Here is a 26,150-nt window from a genome sequence, read left to right on the forward strand (position 1 = left end):
TAAGATCACTTTAGATTGAAGTGTCCTCCACTCACCTATTATAAATAGGAATGCATGGGCAATTTATTTTAAACTATGTAGTAACAACCATATTAACAAATTATAGGCCAGGCATGGTGACTCACGCCAGTAATCCTAGCATTTTGAGAAGCCATGGCATGCAGATTTTGAGCCCAGGAGTTCGAGACCAGTCTGGGCAACATGGCGAAACCCCATTTATACAAAAAATATAAAAATTAGCTGGGTGTGGTGGTGCACCTTGTAGTCCTAGCTACTTGGGGGGCTGAGGCAGCAGGATCCCTTGAACCCGGGAGGTTGAGGCTGCAGCACTCCAGCCTGGAGGACAAAGTGAGACCTTGTCTCAAAAAAGTAAATAAAAACCAAATTATGTTCTGTCTCATAACTTTTATCAATTCAAAATGTGACTTTTATAATTTATTTAACTTTTCATGTAGTTGCTTCCCTAGAGGGTAAACTCCCAAAGGACACTGATCCTCTCATCCACCTTATATCAGATGCCTAGCAGGTGTCTCAAATATAATACTTACTCACTATTATCTAGTTTTACTATTTTAACTTATATGACAAAGGATTATCATAAAAATTTTGGTTGGAAAGCTTTGCTGAGAAATGTGAATTTTTTTTTAAGAATTCCATTGTAATTAGAGGCTTCTGACGGACATGTGAATCATAGTGAAGAAATAATATAAATGTTATTTTTTGGGCCAATTCCCCTTAAAATCAAACACAGAGGTGGGGTACAGTGGCTTACACCTGTAATCCCAGCTACTTAGGAGGCTGAGGTGGGAGGACTGCTTGAGCCCAGAAATTCAAGGCTGTAGTGAGCTATGACTGTGCTACTGCACTCCATCCTGGATAACAGTGAGATTAAAAAATAAATAAAAGTAAAAAAATAGAAATTTATTATAAAAATACTAAGCAAAGACATTTAAATATTTTCATTTATACTTAAATATGTTATTGACAAGTTATTCTAATTTGTCTTCCTTTCCAATCTTGATCCAAATGTACTTATATTTTACAGATTAGAAATATGGTACATATACAACCTTAAGTTCTGTATTTTTCAATTAGTATTGTTTCCTAAACATATTTCTGAGTTACTTTTGGTGGTTGTATTTATTTTTACTGGCTGCCTAATATGGAGTTAATATAGCATAGTTTACTTTACTCCTCTATTATCCTGTGATATTTTCCTTTATTTTCTCTTGGCCCACATCTTAGACATTACATAATTTCAAACTATCTCAAGGTCTCCAAATACCTTGTTAAACATTTCAGCCATTGCATAACCTTTTCTCTTTGCCTGGAATGTTCTTTCCTTCCTTATCCATCTGTACAACTGTACAACTATTCTTTGTCTAAACTAGTGGTTCATAAACTTTTTTTTTTTTTTTTTTTTGAGACGGAGTTTCGCTCTTGTTGCCCCGGCTGGAGTGCAATGGTGCGATCTCAGCTCACTGCAACCTCCACCTCCTGGGTTCAAGCGATTCTCCTGCCTCAGCCTCCCAAGTAACTGGGATTATAGACGCCCGCCACCACGCCCAGCTAAATTTTAAAGTTTTAGTAGAAACGGGGTTTCACCATGATGACCAGGCAGGTCTCGAACTCCTGACCTCAGGCGATCCACCCGCCTCAACCTCCCAAATTGCTGGGATTATAGGCATAAGCCACCACGCCTGGCTTGTCCATAAACTCTTGATCTTGAGCTAACATGATATGCACATTATAAGATACACACAGAAATAAAAAAAGGATTAAAGGTGCAGTATTTTAAAGATAAATTTCAACCGGCCCGGTGTGGTGGCTTACGCCTGTAATCCCGACACTCTGTGAGGCTGAGGCAGGCAGATCATCTGAGGTCCGGAGTTCGAGACCAGCCTGACCAACACGAAGAAACCGCGTCTCTACTAAAAATACAAAAGTAGCTGGCATGGTGGCACATGCCTGTGATCCCAACTACTTGGGAGGCTGAGGCAGGAGAATCACTTGAATCCGGGAGGCGGAGGTTGCGGTGAGCCAAGATCCCGCCATTGCACTCCAGCCTGGGCAACAAGAGTGAAACTCCGTCTCAAAAAGAAAGAAAGAAAGAAAGAAAGATACATTTCAATTATTTAAGGTCCCAAACCATTTTGTTTTCACCCTCCAACTGCTATCGGGCCCCTAACAATTATTAACACTTTTTCCAATGACTCATCGGCCAAGGGATGTTTTTAGGTTGGCCTGCAGGGTTTGAAAATTTGGTTACCAACATTTAAAAATGCAGAGATTTCACACAAAAATCCAATGTTGGGGTTTCTTTTGGGAGGAAAAATATTGAACATCTGAGAACACCGGACCCACATTCCTGAGGGCAACAATCTGCTAGAGCTGAGCAGCTGTTCCTTTTAGTTATGGCATGGATATTCCAATTTGCCATTTTCCTCATCATTCCCCATTGTCTTACACAAGGCCAGTCTCACTCATTTGCTTTACTTGTCTGGCCTCTGTAGCCATTTGAATCTGCAAACACTATCTAGACCTTTCCTGTCTTCCATCAAAGCTTACTTTGTTCTGTCCCAAGTCCTTCATCAGTGTTTCAAAGCAAGAGCCAGGTAATCTGATCAAATATAGGTCCTTTTACACGTGCTTTCTGGAGACAGCATCTTAACAGAAAGAGATGACTCTGCAGGTAGAAATTATAGGCACCACTGGATTACAATCAGGATGGCAACTGTCTGTTCTACTTTCTCCGCTATCTTGACGTAGCCATACCTCACTGTTCTAAAGCAGACCAAAGGAACTGGTTCTATGGTAGAACAATGGACGCTGGTCTTATGTATGAAATCTTCTCAAGCTGCACTTTTATAGATCACCCTAGTTCCAAAAGATCCAAAGCTACCACGGGCTCCTCTGACCCCCCCCATTTCCTCGGAGGCTTCAGGATATCCGGCCTGACGGCATTTCCCCTCACCTGCTTTCGGGGCCCGTTTTGCGCTGGGCAGTTGCGCCCAAGGAGCGCGCGCATCCAGCATGAGCTCATTTCTCATGGGCGTTTCCAGAGGCCCGGCCGGGCCGCGCACACCAAGCGCAGCAGGCCTCTGTATCAATGGCCCCCGCGGCTGGGAGGGGCGCGGCCGCCCAAAAGCGCTGCCTTTCTGGAAGCTTTGTTCCCATTTTAGCGTCTGAGAGCTTGCAGCCGGCTGGGAAGGCCCCCTTGGTCCGTCTGGCCCTTTCGGGGAAGAGGCCGACATTCGGCACACGCGATCCACGGCAGAGGGGAGCCTTGGGCACGCAGAATTGGCTGCGCCCCGCCGAGAGCCTCCTGTGGGTGGGGAGAACCCCTCGACCCCTCTGCTCGCTTGAGCGCTCAGAGCCCAGCGCCGCCGACCGCAGCACTTTCCGATTTGCTGCGCCGAGGGCCCGCGGTCCCTGTGTGCGGTTTCCACCGTTGTTGGAGGCGGCCGCAGGCGAACCGTCGGGTCGTCAGCCACGACCCGAGTCAGGCGTCTCCCCCGCTCCTGGGACCGAGGCCGAAGGCCAATCACACTGCAGCTAGGTCTTGCGATTGGACGGCAGTAAGAGCCGATTGGCCGCCGCCGCGAGTTTCAGGCTCCCTCCCTCTCCCTTTTGCCCCAACTCCAGCGCCTAAGCTTCAGGCCAATGAGACAGCGCTTTATAGACGCCCTCCCTTCGCTTTCTTCTCCCCACCTTGGAGAGGGAGGGGAAGTCCTGACTGGCCAGACTGCCCTCGGAAGCCCCCTTCTCTTCACCAATCACCGAGGGAAGTACGCTCCCAGCGGAGTTTTCCAGCCAATTACAAAGCGGCGGCGGCGCCCAGCCGTGCAGTTTCACCAGCGTCTCTGGGTTTCACCGACCTCAACTCCTCAAGCTTTTTCCGTAAGGGCCGGGGACTCTGATTGGCCACTGTTGCCATTGTCGAATGTCTCCTCCAGCCAGCCACCGAACAAGGCGAATTCACCCTTTCCGTTCGGCTACCTTCGGCATTTTCCGCTCTTTGGGCGTGGTTTCCCAGCGTCACTTTCTAATTGGTTTCTCAGGCTGATCGGCTTTTTCCGGGAGGAACCGCAAACAAACGACGTCCGTGATTGGCTCCGTTCGGGCTTCGGCTCCCAGCCGAAGCATGCCAGCGTGGGGCTCGGCCGGCGATTCCCAGACGCCTGTTACGCGGGCGGCGGGGCGCTGGGCGGTATAAGGCTGGGTGGGGGAGGAAGGAGGTGGAGGACGATAGGAAGGGGGAGGGGGAGCGGGGAAGTGCAAGGCGGCTGCGCAGACAGTGCTCCTCACACAGAGCAGCCCCTGACCCGGGCGAATGCGGGCTTGTGCCGCCGCTGCCGCCGCCGCCCGGGCCGAGTGACAAAGGAAGGAAGGAAGCGAGGAGGAGCCGGCCCCGCAGCCGCTGACAGGGCTCTGGGCTGGGGCAAAGCGCGGACACTTCCTGAGCGGGCACCGAGCAGAGCCGAGGGGCGGGAGGGCGGCCGAGCTGTTGCCGCGGACGGGGGAGGGGGCCCCGAGGGACGGAAGCGGTTGCCGGGTTCCCATGTCCCCAGCGTATGGGGAGCAGTCGAGGAGCCGCTGCCTGGGGTCTGAAGGGAGCTGCCTCCGCCACCGCCGCCGCCATGGCCGCTGGATCCAGCCGCCGCCTGCAGCTGCTCCTGGCGCAATGAGGAGAGGAGCCGCCGCCACCGCCCGCCTCTGACTGACTCGCGACTCCGCCGCCCTCCAGTTCGCCGGGCCCCCGCCGTCAGCCCGCCGGATCCCGCGGCTGCCGGAGCTGCAGCGTTTCCCGTCGCATCTCCGAGCCACCCCCTCCCTCCCTCTCCCTCCCTCCCTCCTACCCATCCCCCTTTCTCTTCAAGCGTGAGACTCGTGATCCTTCCGCCGCTTCCCTTCTTCATTGACTCGGAAAAAAAATCCCCGAGGAAAATATAATATTCGAAGTACTCATTTTCAATCAAGTATTTGCCCCCGTTTCACGTGATACATATTTTTTTAGGATTTGCCCCCTCTTTTCTCTCCTCCCAGGAAAGGGAGGGGAAGGAATTGTATTTTTCCCCCAGCCCTAAATCATCTATATGTTAAATATCCGTGCCGATCTGTGTTGAAGGAGAAATACATCGCTTGTTTTGTTTTTTATAGTATACAAAAGGAGTGAAAAGCCAAGAGGACGAAGTCTTTTTCTTTTTCTTCTGTGGGAGAACTTAATGCTGCATTTATCATTAACCTAACACCCCAACATAAAGACAAAAGGAAGAAAAGGAGGAAGGAAGGAAAAGGTGATTCGCGAAGAGAGTGATCATGTCAGGGCGGCCCAGAACCACCTCCTTTGCGGAGAGCTGCAAGCCGGTGCAGCAGCCTTCAGCTTTTGGCAGCATGAAAGTTAGCAGTGAGTATTGATTTTATTTTACACCCCTTTTTCACCTCGCCCTTAATATAAGAAACCTCGACATACCAGGATCTGAAAATATTAGACCTCCTGATAAACAGGCAGTGGAAAAGGGCAAAACCTATCTTCAGTCAAGGATGAAGCAGCTCCCTCTTTACTCCTCCCATACCCCCTCCCCCGGTCTCATTAACCTTGAATTGAGATAATATGATATTTATTTGGATGATTCGATTTGTAACTGCTTTCTTATACTTTTCTTGCTGTTTGTAGTCAGTTTCATCAAGTGCTCGAGTGTTTCCACGTTAAAGTGGTGGTGACAGTGTTTACTTGCCCATCCGTTAGAATAAAGAGAAGGACAAGATTTGACTAATAAACCATTATGCACATTTGCAGAATTTTTGGAATTTGGAATGAGAGGGTATTTTAGGTCTCAGGGGTTATCATAGTTTGATATACTTAATAGAGACGTTAAATGTCTCACCCTCCCAACATTTTTTTTCTTGTTTGTATGACTACACATAATATTTGTTCTTAATCTGTGGATGAACTTGCTCAGTAACCATTCACATTTGGAGGCTGCCATTGATTTCTCTCTTTAGAAGGGACTAGTGGGAGCCAATAAATACCTAGCAGCAGTAGCATCTCTGTATGCATTTGTGTTCAATTGGATAAGTGGTTTGATGTGTTATCTCTTAACCTTCCTGTTTTGACATTACCAACCTGCCGCCCTATAATTTGTTTAATCAAAAGTTAACTTGGAAGTATTAATAGGTCCAAGTTTTGATTGAGATTTGTTTTGTCATAGTCCCAAATACTAAGTTAAATGTTGTCACTGGCTCATTACGTTTAAGTTCAATTTTGGAGTGCTATTGCGTTCATTACCTGTTAAATGTTCTGGCGGGTTCCTTAAAAGGGACGATTTAAAACACTCTAGCGTTATTTTCCATCACATTTAGATAACTGTGGTTTCAGTTAGAAGAATGTGTAGTTAGTCCTTTCCATTTTGGCTTTTGCAGATGGCTATGATCCTAGAAATAATAGGGATATTTGGGCTGTGTTCAGGGTTGTGGATAGACTACTCTTGTCCTGGGTTTGTGCTGAAAAGTATTCTCTTGAAGTGTTTAGTATATACTAAGTATCTAATGTTCCCGTGTATCTCTGTTTATGAAGAAGTTTATGGAGAAGTTCATTTAATGACAGCTTGTTTAAACATACTTGCAGAATATAACAAAAATATCTATATTGTTTCCTTATTGTGGGAAAGAGGGGCATCATGAGGGCAAAGACAAATTATTTTGTTGCCTAGAAGAACTGAGAGAACTAAAGAACTGAGATTTTAAGAACCCCCCTCCCACACAAAACATGATGTTATGTGGAATTGATTATATTCTTAGGCAACATAAAATGATCACTTTTAGTTGAACTCAAGATTTCAATCCATGTTGGCTTTGGGAACTAGCCTGAAACAGGGTAGTCTAGGTAATAGCTGAATGGGAGGTAATTTTTGAAAGTTAATTTTTTTTTTTCCTGTGGCTTGCAAGTAGAGAATGCCGGGGTAGGTAAAGAGGAAAGTTGATTATGCATCTTTCAGGGAAGGGTCGTGCTTTCTAAGCACTTCATGGAGTCATTTGAAAAATCTTTTTAAATTCTGGGGTAATTTTCAGGTATGATGATACAAATCTTATAATAGCTACTTAAGAGCCTCTTGTGGTACTGGAGTGTTTGTATGTTTTACATCTTGGTAATATAGTTTGAAAACCAGTCAATTTGGGCTAATTGATTTATTAGCTTTATTTCAGAGATCTATAATGCTAGATTATAATGCTACATTTTGGGACTTTTCATTTTCTTTTCGGGATTTTCTTTGAAAATGACTCTTGAATTCTTGGTAATACAGATACTAAGGATGGAGTAACTCTTGTAAAATATACAGATGAAAATGTTTAATTCCGATTACCATATAGGTCAATTTAGAATTTAAAAAGTTGGAGTTTAGTGTTAATTATGTGTTTTTGACAGCTTTGACTTTAAAGGCATTTAAAAGAAAGGGGAGTCTTTAAGCATTTGTTAGGATGCTAGCATTCTAAGGAACCCCTGTTGAAAACAGACATAAGAAATTGTAGTCCTTGCTCTCAAAAGCTTATCCTTTAGTTGTAGAGAGAGGCTATGGGAAAAAAAAATTAAAACAATAGCGTGATGACTGCAAGATTGTAAAATACAAATTGAATCATTTGTTCAGAGTGGCAAAGAGTAAAGGGGTGAGACTGATGGTTGGGAGAGGAAAGACTTCCTGCGGACAAGGTGTATTAAGACTGATGTTAAAGGAGGCGGTAACTTGAACTGGTAGAAAAGCATGAAAGGTCTAGGTGGAAGGAGTGTACCAAGGAACAAAGATGGTGAGTTTTGCATGAGAGACAATAATCAAGTTGACAAATCTGAATTAAAGGAGCCTAAATAAGAACATAAGAACAGATGGAATTTGAGAAATAAGAGAAAGTTAGCTGATGGAGGGCAGAGGGGTTCTGTACAAGTTTGATTGAGATTCAGAAGAGATCTGGATTTGTTGTTGGTTGCTGAATAAGATGTAAGATGATTTTTGCAGTTGAATTAGTGAATTATAGTAGAGAGATGCTAGAGCCTTTTTAGGGAGCTAGTAGTGTATGTTGTGAATCATGAGGGAATAAAATAAAATGTGAAAATGGGGTGAAAGGAACAGGTTTGAGAGACAGTGTGAATGAAGAACTGGCAGAACTTCATACTGGACTGAAGTGGAATATTTGTGAAGGAGTCAAGAGTTAAAAATAAATTCTGATGTTACTGGCCTGGAAGACTTGACTGCTGAGTTATATTGTTAATTGTAATGGGAAAATTGAGAAAGTGCTGAGGTGAGAGGGTAGGTGAGTTTACTTTCTTAAAATTTAATATACAATAAGTTCCCTTGAAATTCAGACAGCAGTTAGTTACTGGCAATGATATTTGACTTCCTAGTCTATTAATTGCACAGTTTCTAATTTTTCTACACCTAAAAATGTTGGATTTATATTCGGGAGCAGTAAACTAAGGGCTTTTATTTAAATGCTTTTCATCAAAGACCTAAATTTTTTTTTTTATATATACAGCTTCAAAAGCCTCACACTTGAAACCTGGTGATAATAGTTTCATGATGGTTTATTTCAGAACAATGAAAATACTTTTTGAACTAAACTGTGACTGAAACATTTTTGATATTTTATGTAGCCATTAATCTTTGATATATGCTTAAAACTTGTTTTTTTATAAATAATGATTATTACTATTACTTTAAATGCAAAATTTATCTAAGAATAAAGTACTGAGAGCCTTCACTTTGTGAAGACTCCAGAAGAAATTAAAAGTTGATTTTATAACAAGTATTTTTTGCCCTTTTTGTTGAGTTTAGGCATTAATCCCAAATTTAAATCAGTATATTTGAAATACTACTTTTTACTTGCTATAGTGAAACCAATGTTTCATTTTTGTTCACTTCCAAGTTTACATGTAATTAAATAAATGTTTATAAAGTTTTTCTTTAGAATCACATGATATTTTACTCCATAGGGAAAGTAAGGGACTGTTTGTGGCACTTTTGGTTGAAATATTAGTAATCCTTCTGGTATACAATTGGAGAAAATTTAGCTAGTTGTTTAGGTTTAATACTTAAATATAAGATTTAGAAATATGAAATAAGTCTGTATCACTTAAGTTGTTTCCTCATATAAAACCTTTTTAGATCAAAATTTCTATTAGCAAAGAGAGAATAATAGTAGATGCATATTATTCTGCAGTATTACACCGTATGGTGATTAAAGCCAAAGAGTAGGTAGCAACTTAGAGTTTCCGTATTCCCCTGGGAAGTTTAATCTCTTTATGACATCTAAAAATTAGGTTATTAGAGTTCAGTCCATTTCTTGATAATTCTGTGTTAACGTGGAAAAGAGTTCATGTGTGAGACTGAAAACCAGAACTTTATTTTCAGTCATTTCCCAACCCGACTTCCCCAGAGTTGTTAAAACGTTTAATATATTTAAGAATTGCATGCTTTCTTGTTGCATGCACCTGTAGAATGCTAATTGTGAAGTGACAGTAAGTCACAGGCGAAAGGAAAAACTTCAAGGGAACCCAGAGATTCGCAAATCACCTTATGGCTGATTGGGAACTGCATTTAGAAAATGAGGTGACATCTTCTCATTTCACTGGCAAAGTTCAGCTGAAAATCAGTACTTGCATGCTTTACTATCTCTTATGTTAGAATTGAGTTGCAGGTGTGAGATAATATTTTGGAGAAACAGCAAGGCTGGGAAAGTCAGAGATTTTATTCCAGCAGCAGAGTCTAAAGAGTGGGAGAGCTCTATTTGTGTGTGCACTTTATGCATAGAGAAAGCTGTGGAACATGCATATGTTGACCCTATTGTCACAGTTCCATACTTTTAAATAAGACCCATGAAGTTGAGACAGGGTTGGAGATGACAGACAGGATGTGAGATTGTGGTGCCTCTTTTGATGCTCCACCCTATAATGGAGAATGGAGGGGCAGAACGCTTGTGTGGGTGAGACAAGAGTATGTGTTGGTACTAACAGGACCAACCGGGTTCCCCGGATATTGTTCTTCTAAGAACATAATCACCATGATAAGTAAATTAATTTGTTGGAATGTTTATCATTTTCCAGCTGATTTTGTTTGTTTGTTTGTTTGTTTGTTTGTGGGGTGGTGGTGGTGGAAGGGGAGTTTTGCCTGATTTCAAGAATAAAAGCATTTTCATTGTTTGGAAGAAGAGCATTTTCATTAAAGTGGAGGTTGCACTCTTGGCATTTTATCTTGAGTTATACAAATCGTCCTTGGTTATACAAATCAAATTGCTTTTGAAATTTGTTGAGTGTAATGTATAAATGTATATTTATATAAAAACCTGTGTGAGTAGAACAGCAAGGAAAAACTGAGTAGAGTTAAAGAACAGTTTGTTTTCCCTGAGGTTTTCTACCTTTAAATTTATATAAAAAAGGAATATTCCATTTTGCGTTATTGAGTTTTCTATTTTTTTTAAATGAGCTAATACTCAGTACATAATGGACATTTTTAGTAAATTATTCCAATATACTTGTGTCTGTAATGCATTTGATGTGGTATAAGATTTAGAAACACAATTTAGTTCGGCTGGGCACAGTGGCTCACGCCTGTAATCCCAGCACTTTGGAAGGCCGAGGTGGGTGGATCACGAGGTCAGGAGATCGAGACCATCCTGGCCAACATGGTGAAAACCCGTCTCTACTACAAATACAAAAATTAGCGGGGGCTTGGTGGTGTGCGCCTGTAGTCCCAGCTACGCAGGAGGCTGAGGCAGGAGAATCGTTTGAACCCATGAGGCGGAGGTTGTAGTGAGCTGAGATTGTGCCACTGCACTCCAGTCTGGGCGACAGAGCGAGACTCCGTCTGAAAAAAAACAAAAAACAAAAAACACAATTTAGTCAATTTGGGTTCTTAGTTTATAATCCCCCTTACCATTTTTGCTTATATTTTGGGAAGAGAGGTCAACTTCCAAACAATGTGCAGGTTCCAATTTTGTAAGTGATTAAATCTTACATTTTTTGTATTGCATAGTTTTCCTAGCATGTTTGGTTTGATCACTTGAAGTAATGATGTATTTGTCTTGAAACTAGTTTTGTCAAACCAACTTTTTATTTCCAGAGTACCATGGTTAACAACAGCACAAAGCTAAGTCCTTCACAACATGGTCTAAGGTTAATTTCTTGATTCTTATTTCAAATCAATTCAGTAATAAAAAGTACACTTTTTTTTTTTTTTTTTTTTGAGATGGAGTCTCGCACTGTTTCCTGGGCTGGAGTGCCATGGCGTGATCTGGGCTTACTGCAACCTCTGCCTCCCAGGCTCAAGCGATTTTCCTGCCTCAGCCTCCCAAGTAGTTGGGATTACAGGCGCCTGCCACCACACCTGGCTAATTTTTTGTATTTTTAGTAGAGACGGAGTTTCCCTGTGTTGGCCAGGCTGGTCTCAAACTCCTGATCTTGTGATCTTCCCACCTCGGCCTCCCAAAGTGCTGGGATTACAGGCGTGAACCACCACATGTGGCCGAACTAAATTGTGTTTCTAATTCAGTTTTCCCGAAGAATAATAGCTATGTGTCAATGTGGAATTGGGTTATTTGGAATCTCACCTTATTGGAATTGGCTGGTAGTTGACAGTAAACCAGAAGTGCTCCTGAGCAGCTAATATCTGCAGACAAATGGAGTATAAACTTTGCTCATAGGTTAGTTTTCAGGCTTTTATTAATGGTTCCTTGTTATTATTTAACATATAGTTGTAATTCATTGAGTTGTCTGGTTTTTTTTGAAATCACAGATCAGGGGAATGGATAGGTACTGATTAAGCATTATGCTACTGAAAAGAATGGATGATTCGGGGAAACAAGCATATTGGGATTACTTAGTGTATGTAGGGTATGTAGGTTCATACATTTCCAGGGTAAATCATTCTGATAATTGTTCAAAATGTTCACCCAGAGAAATTTTTTTTTTTTGAGACAGGGTCTCGCTGTGTTGCCTATGCCTAGCCTGGAGTGCAGTGGCGCAGTCTTGTCTCATTGCAACCTCTGTCTCCTGGGCTCGGGTGATCTTTTAACCTCAATCTCTGGAGTAGCTGGGACTATAGGCATGCGCCAACATGCCTGGCTACTTTTTGTAGTTTTTGTAGAGAGGGGGTTTTACCATCTTGCCCAGGCTGGTCTTGAACTCCTGGAATCAAGCAATCCTGCCTCAGCCTCCCACAGTGCTGGGATTACAGTCATGAGCCACTGCACCCATCCGAGAATATTAATTCTCTTTTAAAGAGGCAGGAGGCAGAAAAATCTCTTCTGGAAACCTGGGCTTCTGCATAAACTACATAAAATATCTGTAATTTGTTGATCACTGAAGTGATGAAGAGAACTGGGTCATCTCTGTCTGATTCACCATCTTCTAGTTGGATTTCAGCAGTATGGATAAAGGTACTAAAGTCTTCAGTGTGCTAGCCCAGGGTATTGTTTCCAACTCTTTCTTCCATTGTCCATATACATTTATTAATTCAGCAGCAGAGTTTTATCTGATATAAGATTTGTTGTCTTACTGTTTCTGGTTTTTTTTTTTTCCTCCTTAGTATATATGGAATTGCTGCTTGGATTTTGGCTGGCTTGTACCTTTTGTTTGTGGACTGCTTAGAAGGCACTGCATGGAGTCATTTAAGCTTTCTTATGAATTATGAATAGCTATTTAGAGAGGAACTTTTCTAGATACATTTATGGCCTATGAGAATTGAAAAGCTGGGTATCTTAATTGTTAGGCTGAAGAAAAAGGGTGATAGTGGCAAAGTAGTTTTTCTTTTGGAGGTCTGAGAAATTCTTAGGGGCTTAATTGGCTAATGTAACTAGAAAGGTTGGGTAATTTAGGTTTTTTTCCAAGGAAAGTTATTTTATTTAAATGCAACACTGTCTGCTTCCTGTTATTTTATAAAATTAGTTAATTTTTTTTTTTTTTTTTTTTTTGAGACGGAATGTCGCTGTGTCGCCCAGGCTGGAGTGCAGTGGCACAATCTTGGCTCACTGCAACTGCCACCTCCCTGGTTCAAGCATTTCCCCTGCCTCAGGCTCCTGAGTAGCTGGGATTACAGGCATATGCCACCATTCCCCGCTAATTTTTTTGTATTTGTAGTAGAGATGGGGTTTCACCATGTTGGCCAGACTAGTCCTGAACTCCTGACCTCAGGCAATCTGCCGGCCTCTGCCTCGCGAAGTGCAGCAAAATCAGTTAATATTTTTAATTGATTAACGCTTTCTTCATGACTTGTGTTGAAGTTATTGAGTTGAGTCAATTGAATTTCTAATGCTAGATTTTGAGTATGTGGTGTGAGCACCTGAAGAGTTGGAGGTACTGGAATTATGTCTGACATCAGACTGATAGTATTTGCAGGGACATTTGCTCTAGTGGAATTCAGGGTTTTCACATTCTACACACTACTTAAATTACGAAGGAAAGGGGGAAGCTTTGAGTTGGTAGAGTTTTAATAATAAGATATAATTACATGTATATAGAAGAGCAACGTACTGTATATCATATTCTCATAATATATGGTAATAACAGCAGTAATTATTGAGTGCAGTGTGCCAGATAATTGCATGTTTTATTTACCTATTTTGCTTTAAATTTTAAAAAATGTAATTTACTCACATGGTTCAAAATTTTAGAGATATTCAGTGAAGTCTTCTCTCCTGCTCTGCAACAACCAGTTCTCTTTCCTGGCGACCACTGGCATTACAATTTCTTATGTGTCCTTTCATAGGTATTCTGAATTTTTACGGATTAATGATTTCTATAGTAGACTTGCATTTTGTGTATACATACATAAATTAACAATAGCTTTAGCAGAAGTGTTAGAATTAAAACAAATTTAAATCAGTAACTCTAGAAAATTGCTAGTTTTTAACCTATTAAATTAGTAAATACTTATTTCTCTGAATGTAAGTTAGTTGGAGAATAAGTGCAAAGATGACAGAGCTCCTCTCATGGCAATTAGAGGTAAAATGTTAATATTGCTAACCAATGAACAATTAATAGCACATTTAAAATAGATGTTTATTTCATGGTAAAGAAAAAGACAAAGGATAATTTTTTAACTTTCTATTTTTCTAACATCTTAGATGAGAAAACCTGTTCTCTTGAGAGATCAGAGGCGCAGAGTGCGTCAGTGTCAATGAAGCCTGTGCCTTTTACCTCTTTAAGAGCGTACGGTTTCATTCTGCTCCTAAATCAAGCCCCCTTAGTTGTTGAATAAAAATTACTTTTATAAAGGAATATACGATTTAAAGAAATCAAATAGTGCAGAAGGGCTTATGATGGAAAGTAATCTTCTGTCCTCCAGTCCTACTTCTTAGAAGCAACATTGGCTATGACAGCTGTTTCCTCTAGTAGTTTTTGTCATAATTTTTAATTATATGCTTTTTCTCTATTTCTTAAAATTAATTTTATTGTTTTTGTCTTACTGTTGTAGACATCATTTATTGTCATGCCCGTCTCCGTTTTGCTTTCATACTGATATAATTATGCCACTATTTAAAAACTATTATTTATTTAAATTATTATTCAAATTATTCTCAGTATGTAGATATGGAACAGTATTCTGTGTAGAAACAAGTAGTATACAGTGATCACATTTCCTTATGAGAATAGCTTTATTGAGATATAATTCACATACCGTAACATTCATTTTTTCATTACACAGGTGTTCATAGACTTGCGTAACCATCCCAACCATCTAATTTTAGAGCACTTTTATCATTTCAGAGATAAAGCTTATACCCATTAGCAGTCATTCCCTATGTTCCCCTTCCCCACAACTCTAGGCAACCACTAATTTACTCTCTGTCTTTATAGATTTGCCTGTTCTGGACATTTCATATAAATGGATTTATGTAATACGTGGCCATTTATGACTGTTTTCTTTTACTTAGCATAATGTCCTCAAGGTTCTCCCATGTTATAGCATGTATTAGTATTTCATTCCTTTTTATTGCTGAATAACATTTCATTGTATGGAAATCCCACAATTTGTTTATTAGTTGATGGACATTTGGGTTGTTTCTGCTTTTTGACTAGTATGAATATGCTGCTGTGAACATTTGTGTGCAAGTTGTTGTGTGGACGTATGTTTTCAGATCTTTTGGGGTATATACCTAAGTAGTGGAATGGCTGGGTGATATGGTAACTCTCTGTTTAAAGTGTTAAGGAGCTATTAAGCTGTTTCAAGGTGACAGTCACATTTTTTCCTTTGCTTTTAATCTTTTTAGACTTTATTGTTGCCATTTTCTTTTTTTTTGATACTGTTTGTAATAATTATAATCTCAATTCTTCCCCCCAAATGTACCAGTTTATCAGACATTCTCTGGATTTCTACCTGCCTCCTGCCCCTTTCTTTTCCTGGAGTGTCCTTTTTCCTGGAGCCCTCATCTAACTGCTGGGATCTGATCTGGTTGTTCTCCAGGCACCGTTGTACAGCTGTCATCCTCTGACTTCTTTCGCTGCTCTTCAGGGTTGGCTCTCCAGTTTTCTAGATCCCATATCTCTAAATAACATTTCATTGTATGGAAATCCCACAATTTGTTTGTTAGTTGAATAGTTCTTATCTGATAACTGTTTGATAAATATACCTGGAAAAGTTGTTCATTGTTTTTTTCCATATTTGTTCCAAAAGGGCAGTTAAGAAGATATATACTTTTTGGGCAGATACCCTCACCCTTGCAGTATCTAGATACTGAGAAATAGATGTTGGAAGGTTACTTTGTATCATTTTATCAAGTGATTACCATGCCAACATGAGGCAAGTACAAAAATCTGAAAAATATTAATATTAAGTAATTGTTTAGACTAGAGCTATTCAGAAGAAATATTATATAAGCCAAAAAATGTGAATTATATATGTAATTTTAAATTTTCTATGAACCACTTTGAAAAATAGACACAAGTGAAATTAATTCTAGTAATATATTTTATTTAACCTAGTGTATCTAAATTAATAATATATCAAGATGTAATCAATATAAAAATTATTGAGATATTTTACATTCTTTTTTTGGGTAGTAAATCTTTATAACCTAGTGAGTGTTTTACACTCAAAGAACATACTAATTTGGGGGCCGGGCACGGTGGCTCATGCCTGTAATCCCAGCACATTGGGAGACCAAGGCGGGTGGATCACGGGGTCAGGAGTTCAAGACCAGCCTGGCCAAGATGGTGAAACCCCGTCTCTACTAAAAATACGAAAATTAGCTGGGCGTGGTGGTGGACGCCTGTAATCCCAGCTACTTGGGAGGCTGAGGCAGAGAATTGCTTGAACCTGGGAGGCAGGGGTTGCAGTGAGCCGAGATTGTGCCACTGCACTCCAGCCTGGGTGACACAGTGAGACTCTTTCTCAAAAAAAAAAAAAAAAAAATACTAATTTGGGCTAGCCACATTTCAAGTGTTCATTAGCTACATGTTGCTAGTGGTTATTGTATTGGACAGTGCAGGCTTAGAATTTTGTCCAAGAGTTATATTATTTTTGCTATTCTTAAATAATGGAAAAGGTGTGTGTAATTTAAAAACACTTCATTGATTTATGCCTTTGTTTTTAATCATGTTTTCAGCTTATTTTGAGATTTAAAAGAGGTTGAAAATTGTCAATTTTTCAGAAGGGGGCTTGCTGTAGAGAGGGTAGTGATTCTTTCCACCCTTATTTTAGTAAAACTGTTAAAATGGGTATTGAAAGTTTTGCTGTTAAGATAATTAGATGTTGTCCTTACCGTGATTGCCTTGGCCCCCGTGGAATTTTTTCGACGCAAATATTCTTCGTCATATATTATTTCCCCTTGCTGTTTCAAAGACCTTAGCTGGCTTTCAGTCTCAAATGCCACCTCTTTAGTCATTCATGCTTACCTCAAGGCATGAAATTCACTTTCATATAACTCCTTCAGCGCTCTCTGTGACCCTTCTAATGTTCTTCCTTGTATTCTTGTTAATGTGTCCTGTTTCTCCGTAGGAGATCATAAGTTCCAACATGACATAAAAATATTTTATGCATCTTTGTATTTTCTGCAGTATGTGGAGCACAGTCCTTTTTGTATTGGGTCACTTAGTACATATTCTAGTTGAAGGCAGTTTGTCATGTGATATGGTGTCTAGTGGTATGATAGTTTACAGGTCACCAAGCTATTGCTGATGTTTCTAGGAACATTTGAGTTTTGATATGAGAAATTAAGTTAAATTTGTGTTTTGTTTGTTTTTTTGAGATGGAGTCTCGCTCTGTTGCCAGGCTGGAGTGCAGTGGCGCGATCTTGGCTCACTGCAACCTCTGCCTCCTGGGTTCAAGCGATTCTCCTGCCTCAGCCTCCCCAGTAGCTGGGACTACAGGCATGTACCACCATGCCCAGCTAGTTTTTGTATTTTTAGTAGAGACGGGGCTTCACCATGTTGGCCAGGATGGTCTCTATCTCCTGATCTCGTGATCCACCCGCCTCCCAAAGTGTTGGGATTACAGGTGTGAGCCACCGTGCCTGGCCCTGTTTTTTTTTTTTTTTTTTTTTTTCTTAAATGTGAAGGAATGATAGTAGGGAAAGGAAAGAGACATAGAGTATACAGACACTTCTGTTGCACTGTGTGCTTAGCACTGAGTGGCTCTGAAATCTTTGGATGGATGACTGAAAGAAAGGACTTGGGTGCTAGGTTGCACTGGTTGGTAAGCACAGTAGCTTTGAAACATTGAGCCTGTGACGCTGCTACGGTATCCCCTTACATTATTTTATTTGGAGTGGTTAAGGACTGAAGAGAGATTTATAACAGTGAAACCTGACAGTTCAATTTCTTTCCTTTCACCAAGTAGCTTACTCTGCAAAAGAATAAAGTAAACAGACAGTATTTAAATATGAGAAGTCTTTTCGTCATGGATGTACTTAGGTATGTGATTGTATTGTGGGGGAGTTGTGAAACTGTAATTTTTTTTTTTTTTTTTTTTGAGACTGAGTCTTGCTGTATTGCCCAGGCTGGAGTGCAGTGGCGTGATTCGGCTCACCGCAATCTCTGCCTCCCAGGTTCAAGCGATTCTCATGCTTCAGCCTCCCGAGTAGCTGGAATTATAGGTGTCCACCACCACGCCTGGCTAATTTTTGTATTTTTAGTAGAGGCAGGGTTTCACAATGCTGGCCAGGCTGGTCTCAAACTCCTGTCCTCAAATGATCTGGATGCTTTGGCCTCCCAAGGTGCTGGGATTACAGGCATGAGCCGCTGCGCCTGGCCGAAACTAATTTTTACATGACCTCTCTTTGGGTCTTTTAGATGATGTTTGTTTGTTTGATATATTAGTATGTCAGTTCTAGAGCTTTCCCAGAGAGGATGAGAAATATTAATAAACAATAGGGTTTCTATTGCTAAATAATACAACTTCTTTTTTTTTTTATTAGAGGAAATAGTGTTGTCGTCTTTCCTTCTTCCTTCTGCCTTCTTCCTTCTTCCTTCCTCCTTCGTCTTCCTTCTTCTTCCTTCTTCCCTCCCCCTCCTCCCACCTTTTTTGGAGACAGAATCTTGCTCTGTTGATCAGATTGGAGTGCAGTGGTGTGATCTTGGCTCACTGCAGCCTCAACCTCCTGGGCTCAAGCAATCCGCCCACCTCAGCATCCACATTAGTTGGGTCCACAGGAGTGCGCCACCATGCCTGGCTCATTTTTGTATTTTTTGTAGAGACGAGATTTTCCTATATTACCCAGGCTGGTCTCGAATTCCTGAGCTCAATCCATCCACCTTGGTCTCTCAAAGTGCTGGGATTGCAGGTGTGTGCCACCTCACCTGGCCATAATACAAATTCTTAAATAGTGGTAGAATATGACTTTCTGTATTTGGTTTTAAAAAATAAATTGCTTTCCACATATCAGCATGGTATTTCCTTCTGTGATTAAATGTGTGCATTGTGAGATGTTTGGCTGGTATAGGGTACAATTCTTAGACATGGAAGAAATTTACTTTCTCTGTAAGTAGCAAATACTTGTTATGCCCTTCTTGAACCAAGAGGATTTACTAAAGAACAAGGTATAATTCCATTTAAATTCAGTTGAACATCAGGAATAACTTTTACTGAGAGACTCTGAGGCCTTTAAAAAATATGTTTATATAGGCCGGGTGTGGTGGCTCACTCCTGTAATCCCAGTGCTTTGGAAGGCTGAGACGGGTGGATCACTTGAGGTCAGGAGTTCAAGACCAGCCTGAGCAGCATGGTGAAACCCCATATCTACTAAAAATACAAAAATTAGATGAGTACGGTGGCAGGTGCCTATAATTCTAGCTACTAGGGAGGCTAAGGCAGGAGAATCGTTTGAACCTGGGAAGCGGAGGTTGCAGTGAGCCGATATGGCGCTACTGCACTCCAGCCTGGGCGAGAGAGCAAGACTGTCTCAAAAAGAAAAAAATGTTTAACATGTATCTACTTGTGGCAGTAGTCTACTTATTAAAAAAAAAAAAGAAAAAGAAAAAAATGTGTGTGTGTGTATGTGTGTGTAATTTCCTGTCAGGTTGTAGAAAATCAAAGAAGAGCTGTGCTTTTTTTTTTTTTTTTTTAAATTTTATTATTATTATGTGTTAAGTTTTAGGGTACGTGTGCACAATGTGCAGGTTAGTTACATATGTATACATGTGCCATGCTGGTGTGCTGCACCCATTAACTCGTCATTTAGCATTAGGTATATCTCCTAAAGCTATCCCTCACCCCTCCCCCCACCCCACAACAGTCCCCAGAGTGTGATGTTCCTCTTCCTGTGTCCATGTGTTCTTATTGTTCAATTCCCACCTATGAGTGAGAATATGCGGTGTTTGGTTTTAGGTCCTTGCGATAGTTTACTGAGAATGATGATTTCCAATTTCATCCGTGTCCCTTCAAAGGACATGAACTCATCATTTTTTATGGCTGCATAGTATTCCATGGTGTATATGTGCCACATTTTCTTAATCCAGTCTATCATTGTTGGACATTGGGGTTGGTTCCAAGTCTTTGCTATTGTGAATAGTGCCGCAATAAACATACGTGTGCATGTCTCTTTATAGCAGCATGATTTCTAGTCCTTTGGGTATATACCCAGTAATGGGATGGCTGGGTCAAATGGTATTTCTAGTTCTAGATCCCTGAGGAGTCACCACAGTGACTAGTTTACAGTCCCACCAACAATGTAAAAGTGTTCCTATTAGTCCACATCCTCTCCAGCACCTGTTGTTTCCTGACTTTTTAATGATTGCCATTCTAACTGGTGTGAGATGGTATCTCATTGTGGTTTTGATTTGCATTTCTCTGATGGCCAGTGATGGTGAGCATTTTTTCATGTGTTTTTTGGCTGCATAAATGTCTTCTTTTGAGAAGTGTCTGTTCATGTCCTTTGCCCACTTCTTGATGGGGTTGTTTGTTTTTTTCTTGTAAATTTGTTGGAGTTCATTGTAGATTCTGGATATTAGCCCTTTGTCAGATGAGTAGGTTGTGAAAATTTTCTCCCATTTTGTAGGTTGCCTGTTCACTCTGATGGTAGTTTCTTTTGCTGTGCAGAAGCTCTTAAGTTTAATTAGATCCCATTTGTCAATTTTGGCTTTTGTTGCCATTGCTTTTGGTGTTTTAGACATGAAGTCCTTGCCCATGCCTATGTCCTGAATGGTAATGCCTAGGTTTTCTTCTAGGGTTTTTATGGTTTTAGGTCTAACATTTAAGTCTTTAATCCATCTTGAATTAATTTTTGTATAAGGTGTAAGGAAGGGATCCAGTTTCAGCTTTCTCCATATGGCTAGCCAGTTTTCCCAGCACCATTTATTAAATAGGGAATCCTTTCCCCATTTCTTGTTTTTCTCAGGTTTTTCGAAGATCAGATGGTTGTAGATATGTGGCGTTATTTCTGAGGGCTCTGTTCTGTTCCATTGATCTATGTCTCTGTTTTGGTACCAGTACCATGCTGTTTCGGTTACTGTAGCCTTGTAGTATAGTTTGAAGTCAGATAGCGTGATGCCTCTGGCTTTGTTCTTTTGGCTTAAGATTGACTTGGCGATGTGGGCTCTTTTTTGGTTCCATATGAACTTTAAAGTAGTTTTTTCCAATTCTGTGAAGAAAGTCATTGGTAGCTTGATGGGGATGGCATTGAATCTATAAATTACCTTGGGCAGTATGGCCATTTTCACGATATTGCTTCTTCCTACCCATGAGCATGGAATGTTCTTCCATTTGTTTGTATCCTCTTTTATTTCATTGAGCAGTGGTTTGTAGTTCTCCTTGAAGAGGTCCTTCACATCCCTTGTAAGTTGGATTCCTAGGTATTTTATTCTCTTTGAAGCAATTGTGAATGGGAGTTCACTCATGATTTGGCTCTGTGTTTGTCTGTTATTGGTGTATAAGAATGCTTGTGATTTTTGTACATTGATTTTGTATCCTGAGACTTTGCTGAAGTTGCTTATCAGCTTAAGGAGATTTTGGGCTGAGACAGTGGGGTTTTCTAGATATACTATCATGTCATCTGCAAATAGGGACAATTTGACTTCCTCTTTTCCTAATTGAGTACCCTAAAGAAGAGCTGTGCTTTTTGAAAGGATAGAGGAGACAGGCCAGGTGCAGTGGCTCATGTCTGTAATCCCTCCCAGAGGGAGACTGAGGTGGGCGGATCCCTGAGGTCAGGAGTTCGAGACCACCCTGGCCAACATGGTGAAACCCTATCTCTACCAAAAATACAAAAATTAGCTGGGCATGGTGGTGCACGCTTGTAATCCCAGCTACACAGGAGGCTGAGGCAGGAGAATCGTTTGAACCTGGGAAAGCAGAGGTTGCAGTGAGCTGATACTGCGCCACTGTACTCCAGCCTGGGCGAGACAGCGAGACTGTCTCAAAAAGAAAAAAAAGTGTGTGTGTGTGTGTGTGTGTGTGTGTGTACTTTCCTGTCAGATTGTAGAAAATTAAAGAAGAGCTGTGCTTTTTGAAAGGATAGAGGAGACAGGCCAGGTGGGGTGGCTCACATTTGTAATCCCTCCCAGAGGGAGGCTGAGGCGGGCAGATCCCTGAGGTCAGGAGTTTGAGACCACCCTGGCTAACATGGTGAAACCCTGTCTCTACTAAAAATACAAAAATTAGCTGGGCATGGTGGTGCACGCTTATAATCCCAGCTACATGGGAGGCTGAGGCAGGAGAATCGCTTGAACCCTGGAGGCAGAGGATGTAGTGAGCCAAGATCATGCCACTTGCACTCCAGCCTGGGAAACAGAGCAAGACTCCATCTCAGAAAAAAAAAAAAAAAAGAGGAGAAGTTCTAGTATGATATTTCTGATATTTCTGCTCTACATTGGAGAAGGAGAACTTAGTTAGAAACAAAGGGTGTGTTTGTCGTATTTGTCATGACTTCCAAAATGGGAGCAGGTGGGCCAATTCCTGGGTCGTTAGAAAAGAAGACCCAGAGACAGGAGATTGTCTTCCTGCACTGTGTGGGTTATGGTATCAATATAAGTTGTTTAGCTTGTTGGCTTTCAGTATTTATTTAGAAGTAGGAAATTGTTTTAAAATGCATTTCACATTATATCTAATTAAAAACACATCTTTTTTTGTGTTAATTTCTTACATATAGCTGAGAAAGCCTAGACTTTCTAAAGTCTAGGAAAGAGGTGAGAAATGCTGCTGTGGGCCATAGGAGTTGGGGTGGGGGAAGAAGCTAATTAGAAAAAAGTCTGTGGTCATGATAGATTTTGAGTTTCTCTGGATGCTGTTGATGATGGCCAGAATTTTAGAATTCAGATTCAGCTAGCCTTTGAATGTTTATTGTGTGCCAAGCACTCTCATTTCCATTTAACTTTCATAATGCTCTGTGACAATATTTGCCCCATTTAATGAGTGAAGAATCTGAGGTTAAAATATATATATATTTTTAATTGATTTATTCCGGGGCCTTAAAGTTAGTAGGGAATGGGTTCCAGATGTTGATCCCAGGCCCTCCAGACTTGAAGTAAAGGAAGAAAATTTTTTGAGTACTTACCATGTCATTGTACAATAGTAAGCAATTAATTTAAAATAAATGTTACTATGTATATTTAAGATATACAACATGATGTTAATATGATACATATTATAACAAAATGGCTACTGTAGTAAAAGAAATTAACATCTCCATCTCACATAGTTACCCGCCCCCTCTCCCTCACCCCTACCAAGAGCAACTGTAATCTCCTCAACACTTAACAAAAGCCTAGATACAATACACTATTATTAACTATAGTCTTCATGTTGTACATTAGATCTTTTGACATGTTTATCCCAGGTATTTGCTACTTCCTATACTTTGACCTACATCTCCCCATTTCCTCCCCTGCTCAAACTCTGCTAACCAGTTTATTCTCTATCTCTGTATATTTGACCTTTTTTTGAAAAAAGATTTCACATATAATTGAGATCATGATTTTTTTTTTTCTGTGTATAGTTTATTTCAGTTAATGTCCTTCAGGTCCATCCATATGTGTGTGTACACACACACACACATATATACACATACTGAAGTTTAACCATTCATCCATTGATGGACACCTAGGGTTGTTTCCATATGTTGGCTGTTGTGAATAATGCTGTAGTGAACATGGGAATGCAGATATCTGTACAAAGTGATGATTTCATAATATTTTGTATATACCCAAAGAGTAATTACTGAGTCATATGATAGTTCTATTTTTAGTTTCTTTAGAAACCTCCATACTATTTCCAAAGTGGCTGCACTAATCTGCATTCTCACCAACAGTGTACAGAGATTCTCTTTTCTCTACACCTTTGCCAACACTTAATCTCTTGTTTTTTATTTTTATTTTTTTGATAATAGCTATCCTAACAGGGGTGAGGTGGTATCTCATCATGGTTTTGATTTCCATTTCTCTGATGATAAGTGATGTTGAGCACCTTTTCATATACCTGTTGGCCGTTTTTTAGGTCACCTTTAGGGAAATGTCTATTCACCTCCTTTGCCCATTTTTAAATAGAGTTATATGTTTTCTTGCTGTTGAGTTGTATGATTTTTTTATAAATCTTGAATATTAACCCCTTATCAGATATATGGTTTGCCAATAATATTTTCCCAATCTGTAGGTTGTCTTTTTATTTTGTTGTTTCCTTTGCTGTGCAGAAGCTTTTTAGTTTGATGTAGTCTCATCTATTTTTACATTTGTTTCTTGTGTTTTGGTGTCATGGAAGAAGTCATTGCCAAGGCCAATGTCAAGGAGATTTCTCCCTATGTTTTCTTCTAGGAATTTTGTGGCTTCAAGTCTTATGTTTAGGTTTTTATCCATTTTGAGTTGGTTTTTGTGTCTGGCATAAGATGAGGATTCAGTTTCATTATTTTGCATGTGGAAATCCATTTTTCCCAACACCATTTATTGAAGAATTGTGTTGTCTTGGTGCCTTTGTTGAAACATAATTGACTGTCTATGTTTGGATTTGTTGCTGGGCTCTCTATTCTGTTGCACTGGTCTGTGTGTCTGTTTTTATGGCAGTACTAAACTATTTTGATTATAGTTGCTTTGTAACTTAATTTTAACTCAGGAAGCATGAAGCCTCCCTTTTTTTTTTCCTCAGAATTGCCTTGGCTGTTCAGAGTCTGGTGGTTCCATGTGAATTTTAGGATTGCTTTTTCTACTCTTGTGAAGAATGCCATTGGGATTTTGATAGGAATTGCGTTGAATCTATTTGTTGCTTTGGGTAGTATGATAATTTTAACAATATTCTTTTGATCCATGAGCATGGAATTCTTTCCATTTATTTGTATCCTCTTCATTTTCTTTCATCAGTAGTTTTAGTTTTCAGTGTACAGGTCTTTCAACTTTTTGGTTAGATTTATTCCTAAGTATTTTGTTTGTTGATACTAACACAAATGGGGCTGTTTTCTTAATTTCTTTTTCAGCTTGGTCATTATTTGTGTATGGAAATGCCATGAATTTTTTATGTTGATTTTATATCCTACAACTTTACTAAATTAATTTATTCAATCTAACAGTTTTTTATGTGGTCTTTGGAGTTTTCTATATATGGGATCAAGCCATCTGCAAACAGAGATAATTTTCTGATTTGGTTAACTCTTTTTTTTCCTTTTTCTTGTCTAAATGCTCTTGACTTAGACAAGCTCTTCCAGCACTTCTAGTATTCTGTTGAATAGAAGTGGTCAGAGTGGGCATCTTTGCCTTGTGTGAGGTCTTAGAGGAAAAGTTCTCAGTTTCTCACCATTGATTATGTAGTTAGCTGTGGGTTTTTCATAGATGGCCTTATTATATTGAGGAACTTGCCTTCTATATTTAAACTGTTAAAGAGTTTTTATCAAGAAAGTTTAACTTTGTTGAATGCTTTTTCTGTTAGTTGATATGATTGTGTCATTTTTCTTTCAGTCTCTTAATATATTACATTGATTCATTTGTGTATGTTAAACCAGCTTTGGATGCCCATATAAATCCCACTTGATCATGATGTGTAATTTTTTGATATGTTGAATTTGACTTGCTAATATTTTATTGAGGATTTTTGTATCATCAGTGTTCATCAGAAAAATTGGCCTGTAGTTTTATTTTCTTGCAATGTTTTCGTCTAGCTTAGGTATCAAGGTGATGCTGGCCTTATCAAATGTGTTACAGCTCTATTATTTGGAAGAGTTTAAGTAGTATTGGTATTCTTGAAAAGTTTGGTAGAATTAAGCTGTGAAGCTATCTGGTCCTGACCTTTTCTTTGTTGGGAGGTTTTTAATTACCACTGGTTCAATCTTTTTGTTTGTTACGGGTCTATTTAGGTTTTCTATTTTTTCCTGATTCAACCTTGGCAGGTTGTACTTTTCTAGGTATTCTTTTTTTCTAAGTTATCACATTTGTTGGCATATAATTGTTCGTAATAGTTTCTCAGGGCTGGGTGTGGTGGCTCACACCTGTAATCCCAGCACTTTGGGAGGCTGAGACGGGCAGATCATGAGGTCAGGAGTTCGAGACCAGCCTGACCAAAATTAGCCGGGCGTGGTGGTGCACACCTGTAATCCCAGCCACTCAGGAGGCTGAGGCAGGAGAATCGCTTGAACCCGGGAGGTGGAAGTTGCAGTGAGCCAAGATCGTGCCACTGCACTCCAGCCTGGGTGACAGAGTGGAACTCTGTCTCAAAAAAAAAAAAAAAAGTTTCTCATGACTCTTTCTTTCTTCCTTT

The 26,150-nt window shown here is 40.2% G+C and overlaps 1 protein-coding gene across 5 annotated transcripts in view; it reads left to right on the forward strand.

The window, feature by feature from the left end:
- Positions 1-3,690: 3,690 nt before the first annotated feature.
- The window catches only part of GSK3B (glycogen synthase kinase 3 beta), a 275,732-nt gene continuing 253,272 nt past the window's right edge, over positions 3,691-26,150 (forward strand). For 4 of the 5 annotated variants that reach the window (XM_063722457.1, XM_024244579.3, XM_054551435.2 and 1 more), the window contains exon 1: positions 5,171-5,407. In XM_063722457.1, coding sequence (XP_063578527.1) covers positions 5,320-5,407 — 88 coding nt within the window. In that variant the 5' untranslated portion in view covers positions 5,171-5,319. Of the gene's footprint in view, positions 5,408-26,150 lie in introns of all 5 variants that reach the window. The other variant, XM_024244580.3, reaches the window with a different exon arrangement.

Source organism: Pongo abelii, chromosome 2 (assembly GCF_028885655.2).
Source record: "Pongo abelii isolate AG06213 chromosome 2, NHGRI_mPonAbe1-v2.0_pri, whole genome shotgun sequence".
In the NCBI taxonomy this organism is placed as follows: domain Eukaryota; kingdom Metazoa; phylum Chordata; class Mammalia; order Primates; family Hominidae; genus Pongo; species Pongo abelii.